The 27445-nt window shown below is 34.5% G+C and overlaps 2 protein-coding genes across 3 annotated transcripts; one reads left to right on the top strand and one right to left on the bottom strand.

Moving 5' to 3' along the window:
- Positions 1 to 3691: 3691 nt before the first annotated feature.
- Positions 3692 to 4066, top strand: LOC135145992 (uncharacterized). The gene has a single exon (XM_064078125.1). It carries the CDS (start codon positions 3692 to 3694, stop codon positions 4064 to 4066), a length of 375 nt encoding a protein of 124 aa, XP_063934195.1.
- A 6741-nt stretch (positions 4067 to 10807) lies between these two features.
- On the bottom strand, positions 10808 to 12026 carry LOC135120370 (very long chain fatty acid elongase AAEL008004-like). Of its 2 annotated transcripts, XM_064044680.1 has the most exons (7): positions 11960 to 12026; positions 11875 to 11907; positions 11782 to 11828; positions 11638 to 11730; positions 11340 to 11583; positions 11151 to 11290; positions 10808 to 11103 (listed from the first exon to the last, which is right to left on the bottom strand). In XM_064044680.1, exons 1-7 carry the CDS (start codon positions 11973 to 11975, stop codon positions 10930 to 10932), a joined length of 747 nt encoding a protein of 248 aa, XP_063900750.1. In that variant the 5' UTR covers positions 11976 to 12026; the 3' UTR covers positions 10808 to 10929. The 2 variants fall into 2 exon arrangements, with proteins under 2 accessions (XP_063900750.1, XP_063900742.1); XM_064044672.1 differs by having other exon boundaries at positions 11638 to 11828.
- Positions 12027 to 27445: the final 15419 nt, after the last annotated feature.

The following is a 27445-nucleotide window of genomic DNA, read 5'->3' as shown; positions in this document are numbered from 1 at the left end:
CCCATTACGAAACGTGCTTTGGGTGGTAGCCCATTCCTCACGAATTATTACAACAATACGCGAAGGTTAACACAAATTACCCTTACAACGTGTTCTACTTTGCTCCGACCGGCCAAATTGCAATAAAATCGGCAGCCGGATTAAGTAGAATGTTGAGGTGGAGTCAACTTCGCTAAAACCAAAATAAAAGTCAAAAGCTTTTGCGACAACAAAGGAGTATTACGGAAAGCTTGCAGTTACCGGGGCAATCAAAGTAAATTGAACAGTCGTAAGACTTTGTGGATTTAGGGCCACTAAATATAAATGTGCCGTTTGAAGAGGCATCTTTAAATTAAAACATATGCCAGCTATTAAAGCAACGTTTATTTATTGCTTTCGCCCACGAAGCAACAACTACACTAATTAGTAGTAAAAAAAATATAATTTGTCAATCAAACAATTTCACGCTTGGGTGATGGATTTATAACATTCCAACCTGTTCCGGTTGCTTGAATAAAATGTAATACGAGGGCAAACGCGGTACAATTAGTGTCTAAATATAGAATTGTAAAAACGCAGCTGTGTGATGAAACTTAAATTATAATTCTGTTTTGAATATTTCCGAGTTAGAAGCCTGGCTTTTTAATTCGGTCACTTAAGTTATCATATAATTTTTACTTAGGTTTTATTAATTCCGTGAGTGCTGTAATCTAAAGTTTGTTTGTTCTAAACACTAAAAGCTTATTTAGTTATGTAGTTGACTAAGATTTTTTTAAAAAGCAGTAATTTATAGACGCTAGGTACATTTAGTAAGGTTTTGAATTGAGAAAATTGTAATTTTTAGAAGAACAAGGTACGGAACAGATATTGTGAAAGATGCAAACCAAAGTCTTAAGGAGATAAAGTGAAAAAGCACTGTTCCTTACTCACATGTAATTATGCAGAATTTGGATATCAAAAAAAAAAGGTTAATATAACATTTATTTTTATTTAAGTAACATCTCTAATCTTTTTTACAGTTGACTTTTCCTAGATACAAGTTGTTAGTTCAGGTCAGGCCAGGTCAAGTCTGGTCAGGTCAAGTCAAGTCAGATCAGGTCAGGTCAGGTCAGGTCAGGTCAGGTCAGGTCTAAGAGACTAAGGCTGAAAATAAGTTGAAGAATAACAGGAAAGACACCCAGACACTCATAGTGAGACAAGAGGAGAAAACGTATGCGGATTTACTCAGAGCAATTAAAAATAATATCGATCCCAGACAGGTGGGAGACAATATCAGAACTCTTGGTAACAATGGAAAATAAAGGAAACACTATGCAGATGGTCGAGGAGCAGATCTCCAAGAATCTGGAAGTCATAGAGGTGAGAAAAAGTGGGACAAGGCAAAAGGAATTACAATGTTCCATCTCCGAGACCTACATGAGCTAAGGAGGAAATTGAAGGGACACTACGTAACTGTAACAGAGGAGGAGATTAAAGAAATTAAAATAACGTCCATCAGAGAGGCATTTGGAAATTCAGAGGTGTCAACCATACTGGTCCCAAAACCTGATGCTAACAAAATTACCAATAAAAGAACGATCAAGGTTGGTCTAGTATCTTGTGGGATCAGGGAAAGGATAGATACCCAATGTTTGTGATTATTAGGAATTACGTCGAAGGACCAAAATGAAGAGTGCGACCGTTGTACTTGGGATTTATTCCAGAACTCTTACTACATAATTGTGTGTACCGGTACCGACTAAATGGGGTGGGTGGGACACACCCCCATCTCTCACAACCCCAGGTACCTGCTAAAGATGATTGGATATGGAATTTCCAACACCCAAATTGCTGACAAACTGGACACAAGAAATAGGAGTGTCAAGGTACAGATAGGAGAGACCTGTGTATCAGATATAGAAAGATTATTATTATACAGACGAACTTTAAACGATCGAGAGCGTCTTGAGACCTAGTAAAGAAAAGAGCTAGCGAAATCAACGTAAAAATGGCACTGATTTCGGAACCAAATATAAAGATGGCTGAGAAACAAGGTAGGTATATGGATGCAAGAAAAGACATGGCTCTAGTACTGTATAGGACTGCACCGAATAAAAAGTAGACTTGGGAGACGCTTACCTCGCTGTGGAGGCTGAAGAAAATGCATATAATGATACGGTGGATGAACTAGAAAAAGACATCGAACGACAAGACAACAAACAGATGATGATAAGCGTATGCGTATACTGGGGATCGCAGATAGAGAATGATAGAGGACAGAATACACCGTGTGACCATAATGAAATAGAGATAGAAATAAGAAAAGAGCGAGAATATAACATAAGGAAAGAACAAGGAAAGAGAAGAAGAAGAAGAGAAGTCATCACAACGACCTGTGGGGAAGTACTCACTATGATGAAGACGGGGAAATACGAGGTATGTATTGGTGGACAGAAGAAGTGGCAGACGCGAGAAGAGATTGTATAAAAAAGAGAAGGACAATGCAGCAAAAACTGGAACAAAACAGGACGAGAAGGAAAATATGGAAGCCGAATACAACCAAGCCAGGCAAACATTCAAGAAAATAATAATACAATAAAAAGAGAGGAAATGGAAAGAGGTCTGCGCAGAAGTGGACGCGGATCCCTGAGGAAAAGGGTATCAGATAGTAAGTAGAAAAATTGTGGCGAATGCGAGAACGACATTGGAGGGCGAAGAATTCAAAGAAATTGCACGGAAATTGTTCCCATCGAGGACAACAGGAGAATAATAAACGATAGTAGAAAAAACGAAGTGACGGAAGAAGAGGTTGTTGCAACGGCAACATAAAGGTAGGCACGGCACCAGGATTAGATGGAATACCACCTGAAGCGACAAAATGGATGGCAGCGAAGAGACCAAGAGAAGCAGCAAAGATGCTGAACGGACTGTATCACCAAGGAACATTTCCAACATGGAAGAGAGCAAGACTGGTGCTAGTCCCGAAAATTAAAGAAAGAACAACAGGGATCACTGGATATAATCGATCCCTGTGTATGGTGGACACAATGGGGAAGCTATATGAACAAGTCATAGTCGCAAGGCTAAGAAAGGAAATGGAGGAAAAGCGAGCCATCAGTGACAACCATAACGGATTCAGACCAGGTAGGTCAACGGAGAATCCCATGGAGGAGGTTCTAGAACAAGTGGAGGTGGCGAGGAAAGGAGTATACCGACACAAGAACCTATGCCTACTGGAGAAATTAAAAGAAGACAAATAACGGTAGAGTTGACGAGTGTGGCGCAAAGCTACCCCTCAGATAGATGGTCAAATGTCGATGGGCAAATGGATGGAAATAACAGCTGGAGTGCCACAAGAGTTCGTTTTAGGACCAGTACTATAGACGACTCTATATGATGACGTCTTGAAATTGGATAAGCCGGAAGGGGTGACAATAATAGGATACATAGATGACTTGGCCCTGGTGGTGGTAGCGAAAGACAGGACGCACATAGAGAATGCGACCAATAACGCAGCACAGATAACCAAGAAAAGGTTGGCCAAAGCGGGACTAGAAATAGCGACCGAAAAGACAAAGGCGGTAATACTTGAGGGACGACGAAAGATGACAGAGGTGATAATAAGGATAGGAGATGAAGAAATACACAGTACAGAAAGAGCAAAGTGGTATTTGGAAGAAATTGTAACTTTGTCGGACATTTAGAAGCAGTAACCAGTAGAGCGGAAAGGAAAATGATGCAGCTAAGTGTGGAAGGAGCGAAGGCCTCTGTTAGGAAGCTACTCATGAGCGTGCCGTATTCGATTGTACCATACGCAGTCCCAATCTGGGGGAAGGCAATTGAAATAAAAAGAAACGCGGACAGATTAAGGAGACTACAGAGAAGGATGGTCTTAAGGGTCTCTGTCGGATATCGGACTACATCCACTGACGTGCTGCTAGTGGTAGCGGAGAGGCCCCCGATGCAACTGATAGTAGAAGAGAGGGTAAGAAGAGTTAAGAAGGAGAACAGATCGGTAGAGGAAGAGGTGGCAGAGTCTATGGAGTCAAAGCAACAAAGGGAAATAGATGAGGAAACTGATACCAGATGTGATACCATGGTACTATAGAGCTCATGGAGAGACACAACTATTAACAAGCCATGGGGATTTCAACCAGTATCTCCACAGAATAGGGAAGATTCCCAGAACAATGTGCCAGTGTGAAAGCGAAATAGAGACGGTAGAGCATCTATTTCTAGTATGTGAAAGATGGCGTAGCAAAAGGGAAAATATGGAACTAAAACAGTGGCGGCTCGTGACCTTTTGAAATGGGGGGACGCAATTTGATTGATGAGTTAAAAAATATGAAGGTATAAAACAGGTTGTTATTACTAATTAAGTAATAGACGAAATTGTATGACTGAAATAAATACAAAAATACATTCAATAAGAGTAAAAAAGGATTTGTCCCCATACCTTTTTGCCTTCGGTCAAAATTTTACGTTGATTACAACTAAAAGTTCATTTTGGACAGTTTTAGACGTTCCTTTAAAAACCGTTGCTTCTTTCAAATGATCTGATAAAGTAGAGTCCAATTCAGCCGTAAAATCAATCAGACCTCGAAATATACTTGGATTTTGTGGTTCCCCACTTTCGTCATGTCCACGTAAAGCAAGTTCAAATACTCCACAAAATTGTATGCACATTATCAATCGGCGTAATAAATATATGGCGATTTTTGTCGACCCTTACGTTATGTGCCCGAATATTATTAATAAAGGCGGTGGTTAGTTGTTTTACTGTCCGTATTATCGAGAAGGTTATCCAAGAATATTTATCATACCTGTTTTACGTCTATCTCGCGCAGCATGAAAATTAAAACCCTCGATTGAGTTACTCCTGCCGAGCACTGTCAGAACGGAACCGCAGTCCCATTGACTGAAATGGTTAGGACGTGTGGTTTCTATGGCAACGGTGTAAACAAAACGTTTAAATCAGCTATGATTCCGGTCTCTGTGCCCCGCTGTTATCAGCAATAACATATATATCCAAGACACACGTCTTTAGATGCTAGTGGATGTAAGTTTTGATACATTTTATACAAGTGGAGCGAGATAAAAAAATTAGTTTTAATAATTATGACACAAATTTCCGGATAATTTTTTAAATATTGAAAATTACTATTTTACTACGTCCAGTGTGTTTGTAGACATTGTAATTTTGGGGGGGCACGTGCCCTTGTGCTCCCCTGCACCAGCCGCCCCTGAACTAAAAATAGGCTCAGATATTAACACCGATAAAATAGGAGGACATATGATTAGCATAGAGAAGCAATGGGACGCGATGATTGAGTTTGCGACAAGGGTTCTAAAGAGGAAAATAAATGAAGTAAAGACGACAAACGCATGAAACATGGGAAAAATGGGGCACTGGCGACCAACCAGTCCTCGAACTAATGCTAACGCGATTTCGGGGGAGTGAGAGAACAGCTGGTCGAAGAAGGGGTTTTAGCCGGTACGTAGTCCTAGCACTACCAGGGACGGTCGAACCTAAGTCCCTGGTGCCCATGAGGGTTTCCCCTTTCAAAGAAAAAAAAGTCAGGTCAGGTCAAGTCAGGTGAGGTCATCACTTTTTTGTTTAACACAACTATGATAAAACAGTGATTTAAAGTAAGAAAGTATATTGCTTTTTATATTCATTTTTCTGGACACCTGTATAAGCAGTAGTAAAAAATTGGTCTAAACTTATTTAGATAGAACTTCGGTAGCTCATGAAGCAGCGTAATATTTTAAGTCAGTTTTCATATTAAAAAATTTTATGATGACGTGGTCATTTCAGTAAGAACACATAGATTAGCAACTAAAATTACATTAATAGAGTGTACTAAATGAATACATAATTTTATTTCCTTTTTTTAATTTAGTTTCTTTTATTGCAATTATTTCCTGGAATGTTTCTTTGTTTCTGATTCCCTAATGAAAAATCAATGTTCACTTGTAAGCCAATACATTTAATAATAAATTTTAAAAAATTATGTTTCATTATGTAGATATTTTCTTTGTTTTTCCATTTTTTCAGTGGCAAATATCTGGTGAAATAGCTGAATAATTGCTAAGAAAATATAATATAATAGGAGTATAAAATAAACAGATTAGGAAAGAGAAGACTACGAAATTCTATGGAAAAGTTGATGGAACAAAAAATATTACCGAAGGTAAAGGTTAAAGACACAAAATAATGATTTAAGTAGATAATGGATCAAAAACTGTGAAAAATTAGCCACTGTTGTCAGATACATTCTGAACAATTTCTAAGTTTTTTGTGATATTTTAAAAAGAAGAAAACTATGGATAAAGACATGATATTTGAAAAATTATGTTGAATAATAAAAGTCCGTGCGATTTTATTTATACCGATACTTATTAGTAGTGAATTGAATATGTAAAGGAAAAAATAAACTTTGAAGGTCTATGTCTTCCATATTTGGCCTGAAAGATTTTTTGAATTACAACGTGTCATACATTTAGTGGGCCATTTTTGAATCCCCTGTATAAATAGTAAACTTACGACAAAAAAAAAATAGAAAACTGACCGAAAATAATAATCAGAATAGAAAAAGGAATATCAATAAAAATTTATTCCAATCCCTTTATACAGAAGATAGAGAATGGAGATGGGAAAATGATAATAAAATAAAAACAGAGATACTAATACTGAAATACTGATTTCCTTCTAAAAAGAGATAACAAAAATAAAGATATCCTAATAACGTCAACAACCCTGGCAAAGAAAATGGGCAAGTATCATGTTAAAGATGGAAACTTATTAATAGAGAGCGGAAAATATGCAGCAAAATTTTGGGAAATATGATCATATGATATGCATCAAATTTATGCAAATATGCAGTAACTTTCTTAATATATGCAGTTGCATATGCTCCAAAAATAAAAAAAAAACGTAATAACCGAACTAAATTTATTTACAAATTACAAAAACAGGTTACCCGTGCTTACCTTTTATTAAAAAAAAATATACATGAATCACATTGTAAAATTTTTAATTAGATCTCACTGGCACATAAATCACATTTTTAAAGATAATATTTTTATACTAAAATATAAATATAGGTAAACAGAACGAATTAAAAAATAGTAGTAATCGACTACTTAATTACTATTTTGGCAACAATTTATTTTTAAATATTTTTCGAAATATTCTACAAAAAGTTTTTCCGGTGATTCTAAAGTATGCATTTGTAAATAGAAAAACTGTGTACTACGTGCACAGATGTATGTACAAATACTTATTGGTTTAGAGCAGGCGCGGCAAAACACAGTTCCTTCTTGAAGAATAAGTTCAGGAAAACGTTTAATCCATAAATTAATTTGAGTTATCTTCGACATACAAACTCAGGATGAAAAATAATAGGATAGCGTCCCTTCGACTACCATACAACATACACTTAAGTAACGAAGAAAAATATTCGGAACGAACGGTATTTCCAAAAGTAATTAGGGCCCGAATTTACCCAGTGGTTTCTCCAGACTACCATAAAACTCCACCTTTCCTAGTTATTTGAAACTCTGGAGAATATTTGCAATATGATTCACGAAATTTCGTTTTTCTAGATAAATGCCGATAAATGACAATCTTTTTTTTCACATTAGCACAAAAATTGATAAAAATGCAAAATATGCATCCGTTACGTGAAATATGCAGCAGAAGGCAAATACAGGGAGTTATTGAAAGGTACGTCCAACAAAATGGACAGTTCTTCGCGAAGTCTAAGAAGTCGGAAAAACTTATTTTGTGTTATCAAAATTATAAGGGGAAAATTAACCCTTATCCAACCTTTTTAGACCATACTGAAGGATAAATAGGTAAAATTAAATTATTTTAGTAAATCCTAGCACCTGTAACAATAAAACTTTTGTCAAGACTAAATGTTACTACAGAAACGAAAGATGATCTTTTTATCAGAGGCGTACAAGGAATTTGGACATAAATTTTAATAATTTTTATCTCTAAAAGGAAAACACTTTTACCTGAACTTTTTTTAACTTTTAGCACCTATACTTCGAGACCAATTGCCGATTTTATTTTGTACGTACCTTTCAATAACAGGCTGTATATGCAATTATGCAATTTTTTTAATTAGCATGATTCGTTCACATATTAAATATCAAGCAAATTTCATAAAATCCGCTCTCTAATTATAACTTTTAAGAAACTACCTACATCAAGTATTTAAAGAGATAAAGCGTGAAGCAGAAGGAAGTGACGTAAAGAAGCAGATCAGTTCACTAAAGTTGAACTATAGGAGGATGGTAGATTTTCTGTAGCAAAATTAAATGAATCCTGAATTGTAAAAACTCATTCTGACGATTTTTTTCAAATATGTGAATATAATATAATCTATACTTATACTTATACTTATACTTATACTTATACTTATACTTATACTTATACTTATTACTTATACTTATACTTATACTTATTACTTATATCACTTATTACTTATTACTTATCTATCTATCTATCTTCTATCTATCTATATTCTATATCTATATCTATATTCTATATTCTATATTCTATATTCTATATATAATATAAAGCTGAAGCTTTTGTTTAATTGAACGCGCTAATCTCAGAAACTACTGGTTCGAATGCAAAAAATCTTTTTATGTTCGATAGTTCATGTATCGTATCAACATATAGGCTATGTAATATCACGCTACGATCACTAGGAGCGAAGTAGCAATGAAAAATTCGGAAAAACGGAAAAATTATTCCTCCTTTGACACTTTCCGTTGCTTACGCTGCTTAAACGATTAAAGTTACGTAAAAATCATGTATGACGAAATTGTTCCCCTCTAAAAGTTGTAAAGAAAAGTCCGCGACAGCATAATATGTCTATCTTTTAAGGTCGATTCAGTATAACCTTTTTTATGGTAATGAAATTTGTTCTAAAATAATAATGCATTATGTATAAAATTCTCGCGTCACAGTGTTTGGAACCGAACTTGGTTGACCGATTTGTATAAAATTTTTTATGTACAGTTGAGGTCATTTCTACGGAACCACTCGATAAAAAGTCAAGTTGGTAGCACTGTCGTCTAGTTCTTTATGCCGAACGCAGTTGGTGGCACATTGACGTTTGACCAGCGTTTCATGCACGACGCATGTTGACAAGCGCTTTAACTCATAGCGGTTCTGATTTAAAACATTTTGACTTCCTGCGAAAAAGAGAAAGAAAGGAAAGAAAGAAAAGCCACAAAGACATCCTCATCCCAAAAATTAAAGACTGCGGCAACAAAATGTTACCGGGAAATCGGAAGTCTGTGTCCCACAGCTTCTAGGAGAGAACTGGAAACAAAAGTTGGGAAAATATTTTCGGTAAAGTTTTTCAATTCAAACACAACAAAATCCACTTCACACTAGTTTTATACGCCCTGCGTCACTTACTTCGCACCCACTACTTTGTATTAACTCCGTTCCTCTTCCTTTGTAGTGCTCGCACCCTCGCAAACACATGGAAAAATGATTCAAAATTATTGTTCTAAATGCGTTTCCGGGCATGGCGATCGAATATTTCGGCTATGCCTTCAATTTCTTTCACTATGTCCCGTGCAAATTGTTATTTTGTTCATCTATCTATTAAAATAAAATACTAACTGACAATGGGGCAATCTAATCTGTCAAATTTTTGACACAATTGTTTCCCCCCAGAAATCCGTCAAGGTCACTTACACCAAACAAATTTTGAAAATTTACACTAGGGAGTGGTTCTATAGAAAAGATCGCAACTGTATATTCGATAGGTCTGAGAATAGGTTGTAAACTATTTTTTAAAGCCCTAAGTGAATAGGGTGGCCCACCCTAAAAAATGTTTGTCTATTTTTTGGACAAAATTATTTATTTATAGTTTTTTAATCGTCTATATAATAAAAATCAATTTCTGTTCCTGTTAGTCTCGCTAAGACTCAAAAACGGCTTGACCCATTTGAAGAATTTATTATATTACGGGGATGGTTTATAACTAAAAAAAAAATAGGGGAAACTTAAAAGAACAGCTAAAAAATAAAAAAATTCTAAAAATTTTGTATGCCAATCGCCACTTCGAATTAATTTCAATAGTTGGCGTTCCTGACGGACCTGTCGTCTACTGACGTATAAACGTCCAAAAAAAATTCTCAAAAGAATTTACAAAGTATAATAACATTTTACCACTATAACACGGGATATAAGCCTGAATGGAGTAGTGGCTTAGATATGGGCACGCAGACATGCAGTCGCACGCTCGGTGCCAAACTTGGCTGTTTTTTTTTATTTCTCGAGCGTAAGTTAAAGAAATATTGTACTGGCTGCCTACTTTCACATTTTGTCGATGTGCTATGACCCCTAAAGTACAAAAACATAGGTCTCCCGTTTACGTCTGTCTATCCGTCCATCCGTCCGTCCGCCGTCTGTGTCATTTTTGTTAAGATAATCTTCCGCAACTATCGGACCGATTATTGTCAAACTTTATATGAGTATTACGAATATCATGTAAGTAGATAGTAAAACGCTAGTCAGAGTTTGTCTAATCATCCCCACCAACAATCTGATGACGTAACCTCAAAATTGTACGTAGTAAATGGGTTTTAAATTGTATAAAATAACATAGTCCTACTCCTGTAGTTTAAAAATCTGTGAATCTGTGAGAGATCTGAGATTTTACCCGAGAAATCCAGATTAAAAAAAAATCACAATTGTATAACATTTTGTAATTTAATTTGGAATCTGTACAATCGAATGCTTTTAAAAATGAAACGATCATAACCATGAGGAAGAATTCTATAACAAGTTATTTTTAATGAAACTCTCCTACTTAGTACAGATATTTGAAAAATTAGTTCACTTATTGTTAGAGGCATTAAAAGGGTCATTTAAAGAACTTGCGTATACATGAGCCTATATATAATATTGACATAGCCCAACAAACGTTTTTATCACGAAACCTTTTTCAGGGTATTTTGGAAATAATTTTCTTTAAAGAAGTTTTTAAACATAAAAAAGATAATAGTAACATTCATGGCATAAAAATAAAAGAATATGTGTGGTAAGTTACAGTCATCAAAGTAGAGCACTTGCGATGCATGGACAACCAGTGTGATTAATTGAATCTAAAACACAAAATGTTTTCAAAAATATAAGACATAAATATTTTTACCATTTGCAACATTGTAATTGCTGGTTTCCATTTTGCGATATATTTCTGCCAGTGAAGTCCCAACGATGATAGAAAGTAATAACTGTACATCAAAATATGAACAAATGAATTCAATATCATACAAAAGGCCACCATACCTCCTAATATTAACAAAAATAAAATTTTGGTATTTGTACGTAAGTATCTCACCTGAAAAATATTTGCCAGAAATCCACGCAGTTATTAATGTTGTCACATGGTGATACACATGCAAACTAGACACCTGATTGTTTTTTTTTCTCATCATGAAGAACACTGTTTCGACCATTTCAGCAACTTTTATTAAGTAAAAGTAATAACTTAGTGAGACTCTTTTCAGTGCTAGTGGATTTCTAGAATAAGCAAACCTTTCACATTTCCATACATACGAGGGATTTGACAATGGTGTAGCCAGCTGAAGAGATAAAAGTCACATCGAAAAAAAGACGTTGGCTTAAATATATTTTACCTGATGTACCAATAATGTACAAGAAATTATTTGAAATAGGTTATAAAAGCGTATCAAAGTAGTCAGTTTGTACGGCTTTCGATGTCTCATTAACTGTGGTAAAAATTTATAAATCAGAAACAAATAAATTATTATAATAATCACAGTGGGTAACGGTGCAGCAAGCATATACCAGTTTTTAACACGGGGATCTAAAACTTAATATTTTTTAACTGATACTGTACTTGCTCGACTTACCTCCAAGGTCATGAACATAATAGTTATATTGTTCTAAAAAATAAGGGGAACTAAGATTCTGCACATATTATAATTTTATACTTACCCTGAATATTATTCATGACAAATTCACGTATTTTTAATGAACAGTTTGACGGACCAACAAACAGTGTTTCCATAGCATTTATGTCCTTATATATGGCTTTAGATCGTGTTGTCGTGTTGTCGGTGGCGTTCGTAATACATTCTAATTTTATTCCATGTTAGTCCAGTCACTAGCATAAAAAAGGGATCAACCTCGGAATGAGAGCTGAATTTTTGTATACACCCTAATTTTAGCGTTCTAAAAGTTGTCTCAAAAGTCTCATAAAATCTCGTGTCTGCGTTGTAACTTATTCAAGGTCAAAGGTCAAGAAAAACAGTTTTTTCCGATTATCTGAGTTTCTATTGCTCCAATTATGTTAACATTTATTATCATAATTGTAGAGCACAAAATTTGGGACAAATTTTATTTGAAACATTTTTTGATGCGCTCAATCGTTTTTGAGATAGAGGGCGGTGAGAGCGCAGCGCTCATCCATACGTACCGTAATGCAACAAGATAAAAAAAAAATCGTAAGAAATGAACAGCTGCTGAATAAAGATAAAATTAAATTATATTAACTCGTTTTACTTCCTTAAAATTTATTTTGAATAAATTAATATAACTTATAGCCTGTTATTGAAAGGTACGTACAAAATAAAATCGGCAATTGGTTTCGAAGTATGGGTGCTAAAAGTTAAAAAAAGTTCAGGTAAAAGTGTTGTCCCTTTAGAGATAAAAATTATTAAAATTTATGTCCAAATTCGTTGTACGCCTCTGATAAAAAGATCATCTTTCGTTTCTATAGCAACATTTATTCTTGACAAAAGTTTTATTGTTACAGTTGCTAGGATTTACTAAAATTAATTAATTTTACCTATTTATCCTTCAGTAGCGTCTAAAAAGATTGGATAAGAGTTAATTTTCCCCTTATAATTTTGATAACACAAAATAAGTTTTTCCGACTTCTTAGACTTCGCGAAGAATTGTCTATTTTGTTGTACGTACCTTTCAATAACACCCTGTATATAATAATATAACAAGTATAATATATTATCTAATATATTTACTAAACTTATACATTTTAAAGATAAAGTACTTAATTATTTTTTTACTTAAAATCTACTTTCAATAAATTAAGATATACAATAAGTATTTCATTTAAAAAGTTTTTAATTACACAAAGTAGGTAAGTATTATTAAATAAATACATTGAAAATATGTAAAATGTTATTAAATGCAATGTATTAAGTGATAGATAATACAAATTATTCAAAATTCAAGCTATTCACGGTTGATCTTGAATTACAGTATGTATGGATGAGCGCTGCGCTGCATCCTCATCTCAAAAACGATTGGGCGTATCAAAAAATGTTTCAAATAAAATTTTTACCAAATTTTGTGCTCTACAATTATGATAATAAATGTTAACATCATTGGAGCTATAGAAACCAAAATGAAGGTATATACGAAAATTCAGCTTATTATCTCTCATTCCGAGGTTGATCGCAAATTTGTCTGGACTATGTCGTAAAGAATAAATTTCAGTTACTTATTGCTGCTATTTTTTGTTGCATTACCTACTGACGGTTAAAAATTCGTTAAAATTCATCTATATATTCTTGTATAATATATAGCGCTTATTGGTTTGGATGACACACTGAGCAATTGATAATAATTATAAAATGTGGCGTGACACAAAAGTGGAATCCGATAAGAATATTTATGTTTTTTAATTTTTACCTTTATTTCTAAATTGTTTTTAAAAGAGTAAAACCTAATCGAGTTGATAATGAACGTTCATTTAAAAAAAAACGGTCTCAATTTATTTAGGTAGAGCTTGTCTCGTCTCGAATCGTTTCAGTGAAATTTATGCAAAAGTTTTCTTTTCACTTCTCGATCATAATTGTAATCCAGAGTAAGAAAAAATAAGTCTCCCATTTCCGTCTGTCGGTCTGTCGGTTCGTCGGTCTGTCGATCTGACGGACCGTTTGTTGTCAAATTTTATATGTATGTTAATATCGTGTAGACGGTAAAACACTAACCAAAATTTGCCAAATGATCCCTACCAACAATGTGATGACATTCCATCAAAATTTTTCATGGTATGTAGGATTTAAATTTTACAAAATAATATACCCTGTACTTGTTCTTTATGAATCGTCACTCGAGATTTTCCCAAAGGCATTCAAAAGTTCGCAAAAAATCGAAATTGTACAGCAACCTTTTATACTAGTACAAGCAAAGGAGTAAAATTTAATTTAATAGAGTATATATATCTACGATGCATCTTCGGCGTCTTCATCGTAACGTAAGCAGTTTATTAGTATTATCAAATATTGTACCTACTGTAAATATTATTTATAGAAATATAACAATTTTTTTAAGAAGGATGTGTTCTATGTATCGTAACAAATAAGCTTTCTCTTTCATCCAGAAACTACAAATTTTACAAAATTTCAATAACTTATATGTAGATAGAAAACCCGAAGACGTACGTTCATTAATGTTTTTTTTATTTGTGGCAGTGACTACTAGAATTTTTGAGTTCAACAACTGAAACCAATTTCTGGAAATATTAGATATCCTTTAAAAGTAGCTTAAGTAGTAATTACATTATATAGAACACTCCTATGTTAGATTGCTTCTAAATGATGTTATAGCCCATTCAAGTTATACCAGGTTCATGTGTTTTTTTTTGCCAACATATGAATTTAATCATTACAATATACGCATGGGAACAAAAACATATAAAGCTAAACCATTTCGTGTAAATAACTATAGAAAACTTTATCTTTTGGGTAGAACTTGCCCATGAACTGTGTGGTTATGAATTTCATTCCGGATTGAAATCAAAAATAATTTGATACGCGTGTATTTTTACTAGCTGAGATTTTCAAGTACCCCTCACTCAAGTATTTTAAAGTTCGAAAACTTTATTGTGGTAATATTCATTTTAAAAGCGCATTTAAACTGTCTTTTTTATTGTTTATTATACAGCAACGCAAATTACTAGGATTATTAAATAGACTGACAAAAAATACCACACAAACAAACTAAAAATAGCTTGTGCAACCTTGTCTAATATCTCAAACAAGTTTTCTGTATGAAATATGCAATTTTTGATACACTCTTATTGGCCATGAGACAACACTTAAGAAATATATTTTTTTCCATAGTTTCATACCACTTTATCGATAAACTAGGTGACCCCGTGAACTTCGTTTCACCTCCAATTTAATTTTGAATCTGCAAGACCGAATGCTCTGAAATCTTGCAGATGTTTTAAACATACTTTTAAGCATAATAAATTTTTATTCAAAATATATTTACTTATCCCCTCCAAAAAATTGATGACGTCAGCCCCAAATTTTGTCAAATGAATCCTATCTAAAATGTTCAAAATAGGATGAGACTATACTTGTGATTTTTTGCTTATAGGGGGTGTCTCAAAAAAATTAATCACTGAATCAATTTATTTTATTGATTGAATCAAGATTTGCAAAACTGAATTTTGAAATATTTCAGACGTTTTGAAGTTACTGTTTAACATGGTAGGTTTTTAATCAAAATATATTTGTTCATCAAGTCCAAAAACTTTGTTTTCCAAAATATTTATGCAATCTTTAATCGATTGTGAAGAATCTTCGCTAAACTCCGTAACTACTTCCTCAAATTCTTTGATATATTTGTCATAATAAAATGTGACCTGTAACCATGTTCCCCACCTCGTTATAATCGGCTCTGGGGGCAATGGTATGTTTGGAAATTTTTCCTTAAAATGTTGCACTCTTAGTGGGGCTCTAGCAAAAATCTTTTTACCATTTGTCACTAATTTATTAACAGTAGGAAACTGCAAACGTATTCCTTCAGCCACTCTGTTTAAACCGTGGGCAATGCAAGTAGAGTGAATTAAATTGGGGTACAATATTTTTAGATTATTCCCTGCTTTCAACATATAACGAGCTGCATCCGAGATCATCAATAAAATTTTATTTGCCGGTACGGTATTTGGCAAAAATAGTGACGTAAGACTGTCATTTACAAATCTGGTAATCGTATTGCCATTTGTTTTATCTAACATTTTCAAACTTACTACATACCCTCGACTAGGGAAATTTTCATTTAAGATTCCAACAATTAAACTTGCCACGGATCTTCCACAGCTATCGGTTGTTTCATCGACAGCGAACCATAAATAATTATCTCCAATGCGATGTTTAATTTCGTTGTAAACTTGCTGAAACACTGGGCCTACATAATTTTTTCGGAGAGTACTTTCAACCGGAATATGTCGATTGCAGTGTTTTCCAAGGGATTCTTGAAGAGGGCCTTTCTCCAATTTTTTTAAAGGTATATTGGACTGGATCATCATTTTACATAAATCGAAATTAAACTGAAACTGTTCATCTTTTGTGGAAGTAGATACAACAATTTTAATTCTGGAAAATCCCTTATCCACTCATCCGGCGTCGATTTTACTTTCGGCATTCTTTTAAAATCTTACCAAAAAGAACTCAACATGTAACAAGGGAGAACCACGTATAACACTGTACTACGACAGATGCGATAGACTGATGACTGTAAAATAAACGGTTCATTTACTTAAAAGTTTCCATTAGAAAAATTTTAAGGTAGGTAGTTGGGTACAATAGTCCTTTTTTCTAGAAAATCTTCAACGGTCTTGCCGCAAAATACCGAAAAAGAACATCTGGTTAAAAGCTTTAATTCATTATCAACGGAAGTAAGGATTTAAAGTCATAAAAATCTATGGAGTATTTTTCCAGTCCTATAATAAAATTTTATTACCCAAACGACCGGAACCTATTCACAGAAAGGGTCTTGAGTAAGTGTACTTCAATGGTCAAGTCCAGGTAAAATGCATACGATACGATACGGCTAACTAAGAAGTATTTGTCATCCCGACAAGGCCGGCATTTGAACAAAAAATGCATTAAAACTCATATTCGTCGAAAAAAGCATTAAATAAGCACATAAGTTTTAATATGCATAAAATTTAAAAAAAAGCAAATAAGCATAAAAAAAATATGTCAAATGACTCCAAATTGTATCATAGTTACAGATATAAAAAAGTTTTGAAGTGCTTACATTTTTCATAAAAAGCATTAAACCTAGAAATCCGCTCTGTAGTAATGAACTTCATAAAACAACAGACTTATTTTCAATTATAATATAAGAAGTGATATGATTATTATCGATAATATTTCGAGTGGAACCGAGTTGCAGATTCAACGAGTGCGAAGCACGAGTTGAATGTGCTGCTTCGGTTTCACGAGCCATATCTTCGATTATTAATCATATCACGAGTTATATTCAACATGAGAATATAATAAATGAACATATTTTTTGATAATAAAATTGATTTCGTCGTTTTGAGCTCGCCCCCAACGTTGGCAAGCCATAATAGACAAAAAAATTTATGAAATTCTAAAATTTGTCAAATTTGACAGTTTTTAAATTTAGGTAGTGTTAAGTTTGATGGATTATGAATAAGAGCAGCGGACAATCGTTTTGTAGTTTTATTAAATAAATAACAAGTGTGTTCTAGAGCGAGTATGATATTATGACCGTTAGGTCCAGAGATTGAATATAAAGACTATGTTAACCGCTTGAAGAGTGCTTGAAGAGTGTTTGAAGAGTCAATGATGAATAGTGAATGAATGTTCCCTGTGTATCAAGGTGGTGGTGGCCCTGGCTCCCACCCTTACGGGTGGAGAGGGGTGAAACAGGTCCCCGCCAGAGGCACTAACATACCCCCCGCCTTGAAACAATTACATTGTTTTAATACCAAATAATAGAATGTTAGAGTGATAACATGATATCATAATGATCAATTCAAATGAGAATACATGAGTAAGATTTACTACAATTAACATTGTATAGAATGGATTAACAGTGATTATACAATATGGGCAATAAACTAAGAATAGCGATTTACAACAACTTGCCCACATACAGTAAGAATGAATATTACTTATAGGTACTTGGAATACACCTGAAAGAGAGATTTACAACTCTTTATCAGGTACAATACGAGTGGACAAACTTTATTTACAATAGTGTGTAGATAACCAGAACCCGAATTAGTAAATGGAAATGCCGTTTCCGAATTGGCGCACTTTATGATGCAATTTCGACACTGCACAAACACTACGCGAACAAGATCGTCTTTGCCGCGATGCACTTGCACTATTCGTTGTAATCGCCACCGCAACGGGAGCCGGTTGTCTTCTTTGATCGGTAGTACCAGCGCTCCAGTGCCGGGAACGTTTCTTGAGAGGGTTTGCCACCTGGATCTCCCCTGCAGGGTCGTATGATATTCCGCGGACCAGCGCTTCCAAAAATGTGGGCGGCAGGATTCACTCAATTGCCAACGGGAAATCATGTTGACAGGAATAGTAGTGTATTCCTTTTCTACTGGAGTTGTCAATGGATGGCCAACAAGACAATGGCCCGGAGTCAGTGCGGCTGAATTAGTGACGTCGCTGGAAAGCGGCGTCACAGGGTGCGAATTCAGGACAGCTTCAGTCCTGACCAAAAGCGCATGCATCACCTCGTACGTTAGATGGTTGTATCCGATAACGCTCTGGATGTGAGTTTTTACGAATTTAATCCACGCTACCCACAAACCACCAAAATTGGGCACACGCGGGGGAATTAAAGTCCATTTGATATTTTCTGGTTTTAGCTTATTCTGAAATTCTTTCCCTAATAGCAATTCGTTTAGCTTGCGCCTAGTACCTACGAAATTTGTGACGTCGTGAGAGTGAAGCCAAACGCACCGGTACATTTTCGATATGTCGCATGTGAGGACATGAATTAACGTAGTTAAAAATTCGGGTTGAAAACCGGGGCCGGTTAATAAGTTGTCATTTAGGCTTAAATTGTTTGAGCTAAGATTTGAACGGTCAACAACCTCGCAGAGTTTATTGGAAGAAACATGGAGATTTGAAACACAATTGTGTGGCAGGTAAATAGTATTATTTAACGAATTTTCGTTAAGTACCTTCAGGTGTACAAGGTCTAGGTACTTCCTTAGAAAGACAATAAAACCCTCGGTAAGTTTATGATTACGACCCTCTGCGAACAATAACGGTTGGAGAACCCCTTCTCGGGAATTTCTTAATTGAAGTGGATTTTCGAAATAAGGGACCGTGGAACGACCCAACTTTCTCTCGACTGATAATAGCCACTTTGGGTGCATTTTTACGGAATTCTCTAATTGTGGCTGGTTTTCCGAGAAGAGGAGTTTAATTACGAAACGACCATCGGGTGAATGGCCGGTGGTATTTTGAAAAGGGGTTGCACAAAGAGAGGTTTTAAAACCTTCGCTTAATAACCTGCTTCCGGTTTTGACAGTCTCAACTTCCAAGAAACGAGAAACAATTTTGTTCGAACTAATCTTGTGATGACGGGCAGTATTTTTTCTTAAGTGCCCAAAACTTCCGTTAAGAACCAACCCCAGCGCGGTATTTTGAAGCGCCAGTGGATTTTTCATAAAATGATTTTGTATTTTAAGTTCGGCATTTTCTGAATGTTTTTTCTTATCAAGAATTGCTACGATTGACGTATCGATGCTATGAATATGTAATTCCAAAGCCTTGCCCAAATTTTCGGTGATGAATTGAGATTGACTCCCCATGTCCAAGAAAACGCGACATTCTTTTACTTTACCTGATTGGCCCATTACGCGAATCAAACCGGTGGATAAAAGTACACTAGACGGAATAGCTAAATTACATTTCGAGGTGTCTTCAGGATTATCGGAATCCTCATCTGGTTTATTTTTGATTTCATTTTTGAGAAGGTTATTGTTTGTTTCTGCGTGCAAAAGCGTGTGGTGCTTCTTATGACATTGTTTACAACGCCTTGATATGTAACAATTTTTCGCGACATGATTACTTCTTAAACAATTGAAGCAACGATTCATTTTCTTTATTTGTTCCACTCTATCGTTGGGCGTTAAACTTAAAAAATTTGTACAATTGAATATGTTGTGCATTTGGGAACATATAAAACACGGGATTGATTGATTATTGCTTACTTGTACCTTGTTTGTGTTTGATTTTAATGATTTAGCCAAATGTTTGGTTTTGGATTCACATTGTTTACCGGTATCCAATAATGAGCTACAATGTTTCAAATTATCTGTATGATTTTTTATTGGAACTAACGCGGTGTCTGATTTTGGATTGGATGTGCTATCTATCTTAGTTTGGGACATGCCCACAGAGTTGCAAAAATTATTATCAGGATGATTTTTCGGTTTGTTGGATATTGAATTTGATAATAATTTGTGAGAATTCGGTATTAACTTATGCGTTTCTGAAATAATGACTTTTTTGTTATCGATAGTTTTATACTTAATGAATAGTGCAGGGGTAAACCGCACCTTAACCGGAGCATTGGTAGTCTTATGAAGTTTAATGGGTTCTCCATTTAGCATGTTGTCCACTTTTATGGGTTTTAGATTTTCACAACGTTTTTCGAGTTGAGCATTGTTAGTATTTACATTAAACGAATTCGGGAAAGGAAGATGATACAACAAATCGGCTTTTTTGATTAGAGCAGTATATAATTCCGATATTTCATGGATATAGGTTTGCACGGGTCCGAGATTATAAACTGCGGGTTTGTTAGATTCTTCGCTACTCGTGTCATCTAAAAATACCACGATTTCCGATTTATGTTCAACTATAAGATTTTGTACGTTAGATTGTACCCGTTTCAAATCTTCCAACCTGCATCTTAATTCGCCTATTTTTTGGTGGTTTGTAACTTCCGAGATGAACTCCGCATGTGAATGTATATCATTAACAAGAACGATAAATTTCCAGAGAGATTTGTTATTCGACATCGTCAGTACGAGAATAATGCACTACGCAAAATGGACAAAACTAAAGCCTACCTGAGTTTCTTGATGAATGACCCTCGATGATTTGCACTGCACTCGCAGCCGTTACCGATTTTTGAATACTTGATGATTTAGGTGGAATGTTGAATTCCAAGCGATGATGATTTATCGAACTACACTTATCACTTATCACTGTTACTGATTTTCTGTCGCTGATCCGGCTCGAAGGACCATGTTAAGTTTGATGGATTATGAATAAGAGCAGCGGACAATCGTTTTGTAGTTTTATTAAATAAATAACAAGTGTGTTCTAGAGCGAGTATGATATTATGACCGTTAGGTCCAGAGATTGAATATAAAGACTATGTTAACCGCTTGAAGAGTGCTTGAAGAGTGTTTGAAGAGTCAATGATGAATAGTGAATGAATGTTCCCTGTGTATCAAGGTGGTGGTGGCCCTGGCTCCCACCCTTACGGGTGGAGAGGGGTGAAACAGGTCCCCGCCAGAGGCACTAACAGGTAGCAACAGACCACAATAAGGCAATAAAATTATTATCGCTGTGATAGACATGTAACTAAGGGCATGGACAAATTCTATTGGAAGAAATGAGGTCATGTGATCCATGAATTATATTCTCACAGTCAATCAAATCTGTAAATTTTGTCTTGAGAATTTTAAAATATTGAAAACTTCAAATTAAATCCTCGAATAACGGTAAAGTTTGAGGGTTTGTCGAAACCAACAAAGTGAATATAGGTAAATAGAATGGCAGATCAAAATTAATAAGAAACTTTCCCAATGTGTAACTAAAATCACTTTAGCCAAGACTTTTCTTAAAATAAACGACGTTTTTTTTTACGAAAAAACAAAGAACGATTTGGAGTGCAATATACTTTTTACAATCGCACGGAAGAATTAGTTTTGTATGACACGTCAGTTGGACCACAGGTCCGTCAGGAACGCCAACTATTGAAATTAATTCGAAATGGCGATTCCGTTACAAAATTTTTAAAATTTTTTGATTTTTTAGCTGTTCTTTTAAGTTTTCCCTATTTTTTATTTATAAACCATCCCCGTAATATAAAAAATTATTCAAGTCGGTCGAGCCGTTTTTGAGTTTTAGTGAGACTAACAGGAACAGCAATTGATTTTTATTATATAGAAGATTAAAAAATGGGAGTTATATGTATTTTTTGATGCTAGATCTTAAAAAAATAAAAATAAAAAATTTTGTCCAAAAAATAGGCAAAAATTTTTTAGTGTGGGCCACCCTTATCACTTAGGGGTATAAAAATTAGTTTACAACCTATTCTCAGACCTACCGAGTATACACAAAGAATTTCATAGAAATCGGTCAACCTATTTCGGAGGAGTTCGGTTACAAACACTGTGACGCGAGAATTTTATACATAATGCATTATTATTTTAGAACAAATTTCATTACCATAAAAAAGGTTATACTGAATCGACCTTAAAAGATAGGCATATGCTGTCGCAGACTTTTCTTTAGAACTTTTAGAGGGGAACAATTTCGTCGTACATGATTTTTAGGTAACTTTAACCGTTTAAGCAGCGTAAGCAACGGAAGCTGTCAAAAGAGGAATAATTTTCCCGTTTTCCGAATTTTTCATTGCTACTTCGCTCCTATTGATCGTAGCGTGATGTTATGTAGCCTATATGTAGAAACGATAAATGGACTATCCAACACAAAAAGATTTTTTGAATTCGAATCAGTAGTTTCTGAGATTAGCGCGTTCAATTAAACAACCACTTCAGCTTTATTATATAAGTATAGAAGTATAGATAAGCGGAGTTCCTTTCGCGCTTTCGAATATGGCGTAGGGTTTTTTGTTTCTTACACTGTTACTGCTACTATCTACATTTTTTTATTGATTAAACTGGATGTGTTGTAATTGACATACGTGTCCTTCTTGAAATAATGTTGACCGGGACATTTTCAAATGAGAAAACTCACCAGAAATACAGGCATAGTGTTGCCCTTTATCAATACATTCATATTTTTGAAGCAATTGTTAATCCGCTTTCTATCATGTGTGGACGAAAAGTGCATTCCAGACCGAATATAAACAAATTAACAAAGTGACAGTGGCGGAAAATGTAAGATTAAAGTATTATTAATATTCAATATAGTAGATACCAACGAAAAAGTGTGGCTGAAGAAAGCAGTATAAACTCAGGCAGAGTGTTGGAATATATCAATGAAAAAGTAATATGGTAATAACAAAAAACCAAATCACAAGCCAATATGATTAAAAAGAAAAAAAAATGGCTAAAACTACAAGAAATATGGAACGGAAAGATAATTATAACAGATGATATGAATGCAAGAACGCTAACAACTATAAAGGTGGAATAAGATGATAGGACCATACGAGGAAGAACAAAAATGAAAATATAATGTTAGCATTTTACATAGACATTAACATAATAGTTACTAACACCTTGAAACATAAACGAATACATAAAAGAACAAGAGAAGTAGTAAGCAGAAAAGAAAGATCAATAGTAGACTACATAACCACCCTAATTTGGGCAGATTTTAAAACAAAACAGCAGTGCATCTACGAAACTATTTTATAGAACACTCAAAGGATTAAGAAACGAGAAAGAAACAACGATGAATGGACCAAAAAATAAAACAGAGAATTCATAATAAATGAAGATACAATAATAAAAAGGTGGAAGAGGTACTGTGAAGAATTATTAAACAAAAAAGACGCTAATCAGACTGAAGTAAATAAAAAATGGAAAATGAATGAAAATACAACAGAAAAACACAACCAGGAACAACTAACAGAAGAAGAATCAAATGAACTACTCAGAAGAATCAAACTAAGTAAAGTGCCAGAATGTGATGACATTGCACCGGAAATTATAAAATACATAGGAGAAGGATCACTTAAAATATTAAACATGGCCTAAATGGAAAAGGGACTATAAAGTAAAAGACAAGTAAAACACACCGTGGGAATTACATGCTTTTTTGGTATCTTTAAACATTTATAAAACTAATGCTTTCTGTGTCGTCTGTTGTAATTTGTGAGAAATTTTCAGTGTACCTTAATAAAAACAACGCAGGTAATTTCCTTAACCTTTTGGACATACAACATACAGCGTTGCAATTAGTGTTACATGGTACATATCATAATCGATGTAATTACCACCACCAAATTTGACGATGTCAAACCAGAAATTACTGTCGAATCCGAGAGATTTATAGTGTAATTTTTAATAATTATAAGGTTATTATTTGCCTTTTTTGATAGTGATTTATGACCTCAACCACCTGTCTCGTCTTGTCGATTGCACACTCCTATTAAAACTTTTTTTTTAATTCTATAAACAGGCTATCCACAATATATGGGGAATTTGGTAATAAATCTTTTATTATTGGTGATGTATTATTATTTATTAGTACCGGGGTTATAGATACACTAAGCAAAGAAAAAAACTCTAGGAATGAATTTTAAGAAAGTGACTGTTCTTTCGCATTCATCTAATTTAGTGAACTCCATATGGCTCAAATATCTCCGACTCTTCGTGATTTACTTTTCCTGTTTTTTATTTTTGATTATTTCATTTGTGACGAAACTGATTTCTATTTACGTCGTTGTTTTCCCCTATCCATGTCTGCCGAAGTCATTTACATGAAGCACTTATGCATGCCTCATTGTGACAATTCAAAAGGCAGTAATCAACGCAAACCACTGAACTACATCGGATCTTATCGCGCTAATTGCACAACGCGGTTCTTCTATTTTCCTCCCCAGAACGCTCTCCAATTTCTGTTTATTATTCCTGCTTTGTTTGTCGCGTATTGCATTACCCCTACTTTTTGCTCCTTTAATTTTAAAAGTCTGCTTCGTGTTCTCGCAATCGCTTTAAAAACGTGTATTTGAAGTTGCTCGAGTGCCTCGCAAGTGAACAGACGGACGTTCTGGAATCTGGAACAATATTTATGGAGAGAAGAGGGGACCTATATAACTTACGTCGTGAAATTATGTAATAGCGGATCTTATAATATGTTGTGAGATACTTAACTATATTTAACCGTGTACATTTTTTCAGAAAATGGGAATATTTAAAATTCTGGAAACAGTTCAGTGTGTTTTATAAGGTCATTAGTTTTTAGACGTAACCAGATATACACGTAATGGGTTTTATTTTTAGCGCTGAGCGCAATTTTATCTTTATTAAAGTAATTAAAACAATTTACGTTGTTTTATAAAGGTGCGTTAATGAAAATATTTACCGACGCGACGCCTTTCTGCAAAACCTCTGAGCAATTAGAGTATTTGAAAACTTATTACAACGGCGCGTCGCCTGTAAAATATGCCACTAAATCATTGTATAATGGCAATTTTGCCATTAACCCGATGGTCCTTGAGTGTAATTTTATACCTTTTTGTTGTGTTTCTTTTTCGATGGTTTCAATCAAATTCATTGGCCTATTAAATGAAACTAGTTCTTGTTATATCGTTTTTGTCAGATTTATAACCGCAGCGAAAAATTAATCTTTTTGTTTGGGGCACCTACATTTGAAGTGGCTGAAGCAGTTTTTTTTTAATGAAGTGAGTTTCGTTAATTCGAAACATGGTAATTATACGTAAACTTTACAGTCGTGATCTGTAATAAGTCTAATTTCAACTTTCCGCTTTCTTTGTTTATTTGTATTTAAATTCATTTATATTTCTTTAAATATTAACTTATACAATGTAAATTATGTAAAAAGGAACACATCAATAGAGTAAATTTCTGAAGTAATAGTCGAAAGTTACGATCCTACGCAAAATTAGGGGCATTAGACTGCTCCGCCTCGTCACTGCGGGCTTCCATAATCACTTTGATAGAATGAATCGTAGTTCGTAGTAACATTTTCAATCTACCATGGAGCCTGGACTAGAAATATTAACAATTATATAACTCCAAATCTATATGTTTCTAACATAATAATCGAAACAATAGCATTCATTCTTGTTTAAAATCGAATATGTTGTCATAAATTATGAAAATCAGCCGAGAATGCTAACAATTATTTTAGGGTAGCCTGTCGGCCTCCTCAGAAAGGTTTTTGGCCGGCTGTTCGGTCCGAAGCATCTGTTTTCTCAAACAAACCGTAAGAAACTAAAAATGTGTAAATACAAAAATAAAATAGGTAAATATCTGAAAATTATTAGGCAATCAGTTTCAATGATATTTGAGAAATGTATTAATTAGTTTCACGTGTCTGTGTAGCATTTAAATACAGTCATCAAGTCACATGAATTCAACGCGTAACGGTTTTTCTTATACATGCCACTTTGTGCTCATATACATGTCAATGCCGATGGAAATAGAATAAAAATAACAAATTATAGATTTCGTTGCGTCTATCCCACTAATTAAAACATACGCTAATGATCAAAGTTCGCAACACTGCAATTCCAACTCCAATAAAACGACATCTGTTGCACTTTGATACATAAACTGCAATATGCAATACGATATTGGATTTATGAAATCACGTCAGCTCAATCACTTCGTTCACTTCATATTTCAGCTTAACTAAACCAGATTGAGAGATTTTTCCTTCTCAATTTTCAATTTCACTCTTCGCAAAACGCGTGGCGAAATGTAATACACGGAGAGCATTCATGAAACGCGTCGTAAATAAAGTTAGTGCTGCAGCTACTGCAATGTCGGACAGAAATTATGATCCGATGAGGACAGCGTAGTACACTTTGCAAAATGCAACAAACCACAATAAGTCAATATGTGTCACATTTACAAAGTTTGTGAAAGAGGTGCACGATTCGGAATTTATGAAGGAGTTAAGCGACGCGACGTTCCAGTTTATTTAAAATGGGCTTAATTGTTGTTCTAGGATTGATATGAATCTGTATTCGAAGCTCGTTTTCTTAATCAATTATTCATTAACTTTCTACACAAGTTATTGTTGTTTGGTTTGTGAGCTACTGTATTGGATTTTTCATTCAAATGGATCAAAGAGGTGAATTAATGTCGAGTGAAATGCAGCGAACTAGCTGCAGCTGAAGTTGTAGTAGGGTATGAATCATGAAAGAGAGTTACTAAATCACTGAAAAGCTTATCTGCGTTTTTTATGAATCCCGCAAATTGTCACGTTTCACAAATGAACGAGTAACCCAGATTGTAATAGGTATCTACTATTTAGTTTTTATTAAAGTAGATATGGATCTTCGACATACTAACTAACTTGTTCGATTTTCATTATTTATATCGGGGTAGCAACATAATTTGTAATCGAGTTATCCTGATTTTGACAAATTTTATACCACCACGATGATTCGGCTAAGACTACAATTGCAATTTTTTGACAACCGAGAACAGAGAATATCTGGTTCCCAAAATCTTGTTTGATCTTCTTCCTGCAGACTTTTTGTTGTGACCCTATTTAAAGAACACTATTTACTGAACACCTGTTAACAGTTTGGAGACATTAAGGTTGAGAATAGCAGAAAAAACTAATGTCGTAAACAATAATATGAAAATGTTGAGGCCTGTGATCGATGGAGTTAAACGAAGAGGAAGAGCTGATTTGAGTGGGATTTATGAACTTGCTGTTGGCGTTGAAGTTCCCGTTGCAGTTGCTTTTC

The sequence above is a fragment of the Zophobas morio genome, unplaced genomic scaffold (genome assembly GCF_036711695.1).
Source record: "Zophobas morio isolate AGI-343-1 ecotype UQ-CSIRO unplaced genomic scaffold, CSIRO_AGI_Zmor_V1 ptg000005l, whole genome shotgun sequence".
NCBI lineage: Eukaryota > Metazoa > Arthropoda > Insecta > Coleoptera > Tenebrionidae > Zophobas > Zophobas morio.
Note: the sequence above shows the minus strand (reverse complement) of the source record. Positions and strands in the feature narration are given on the sequence as shown.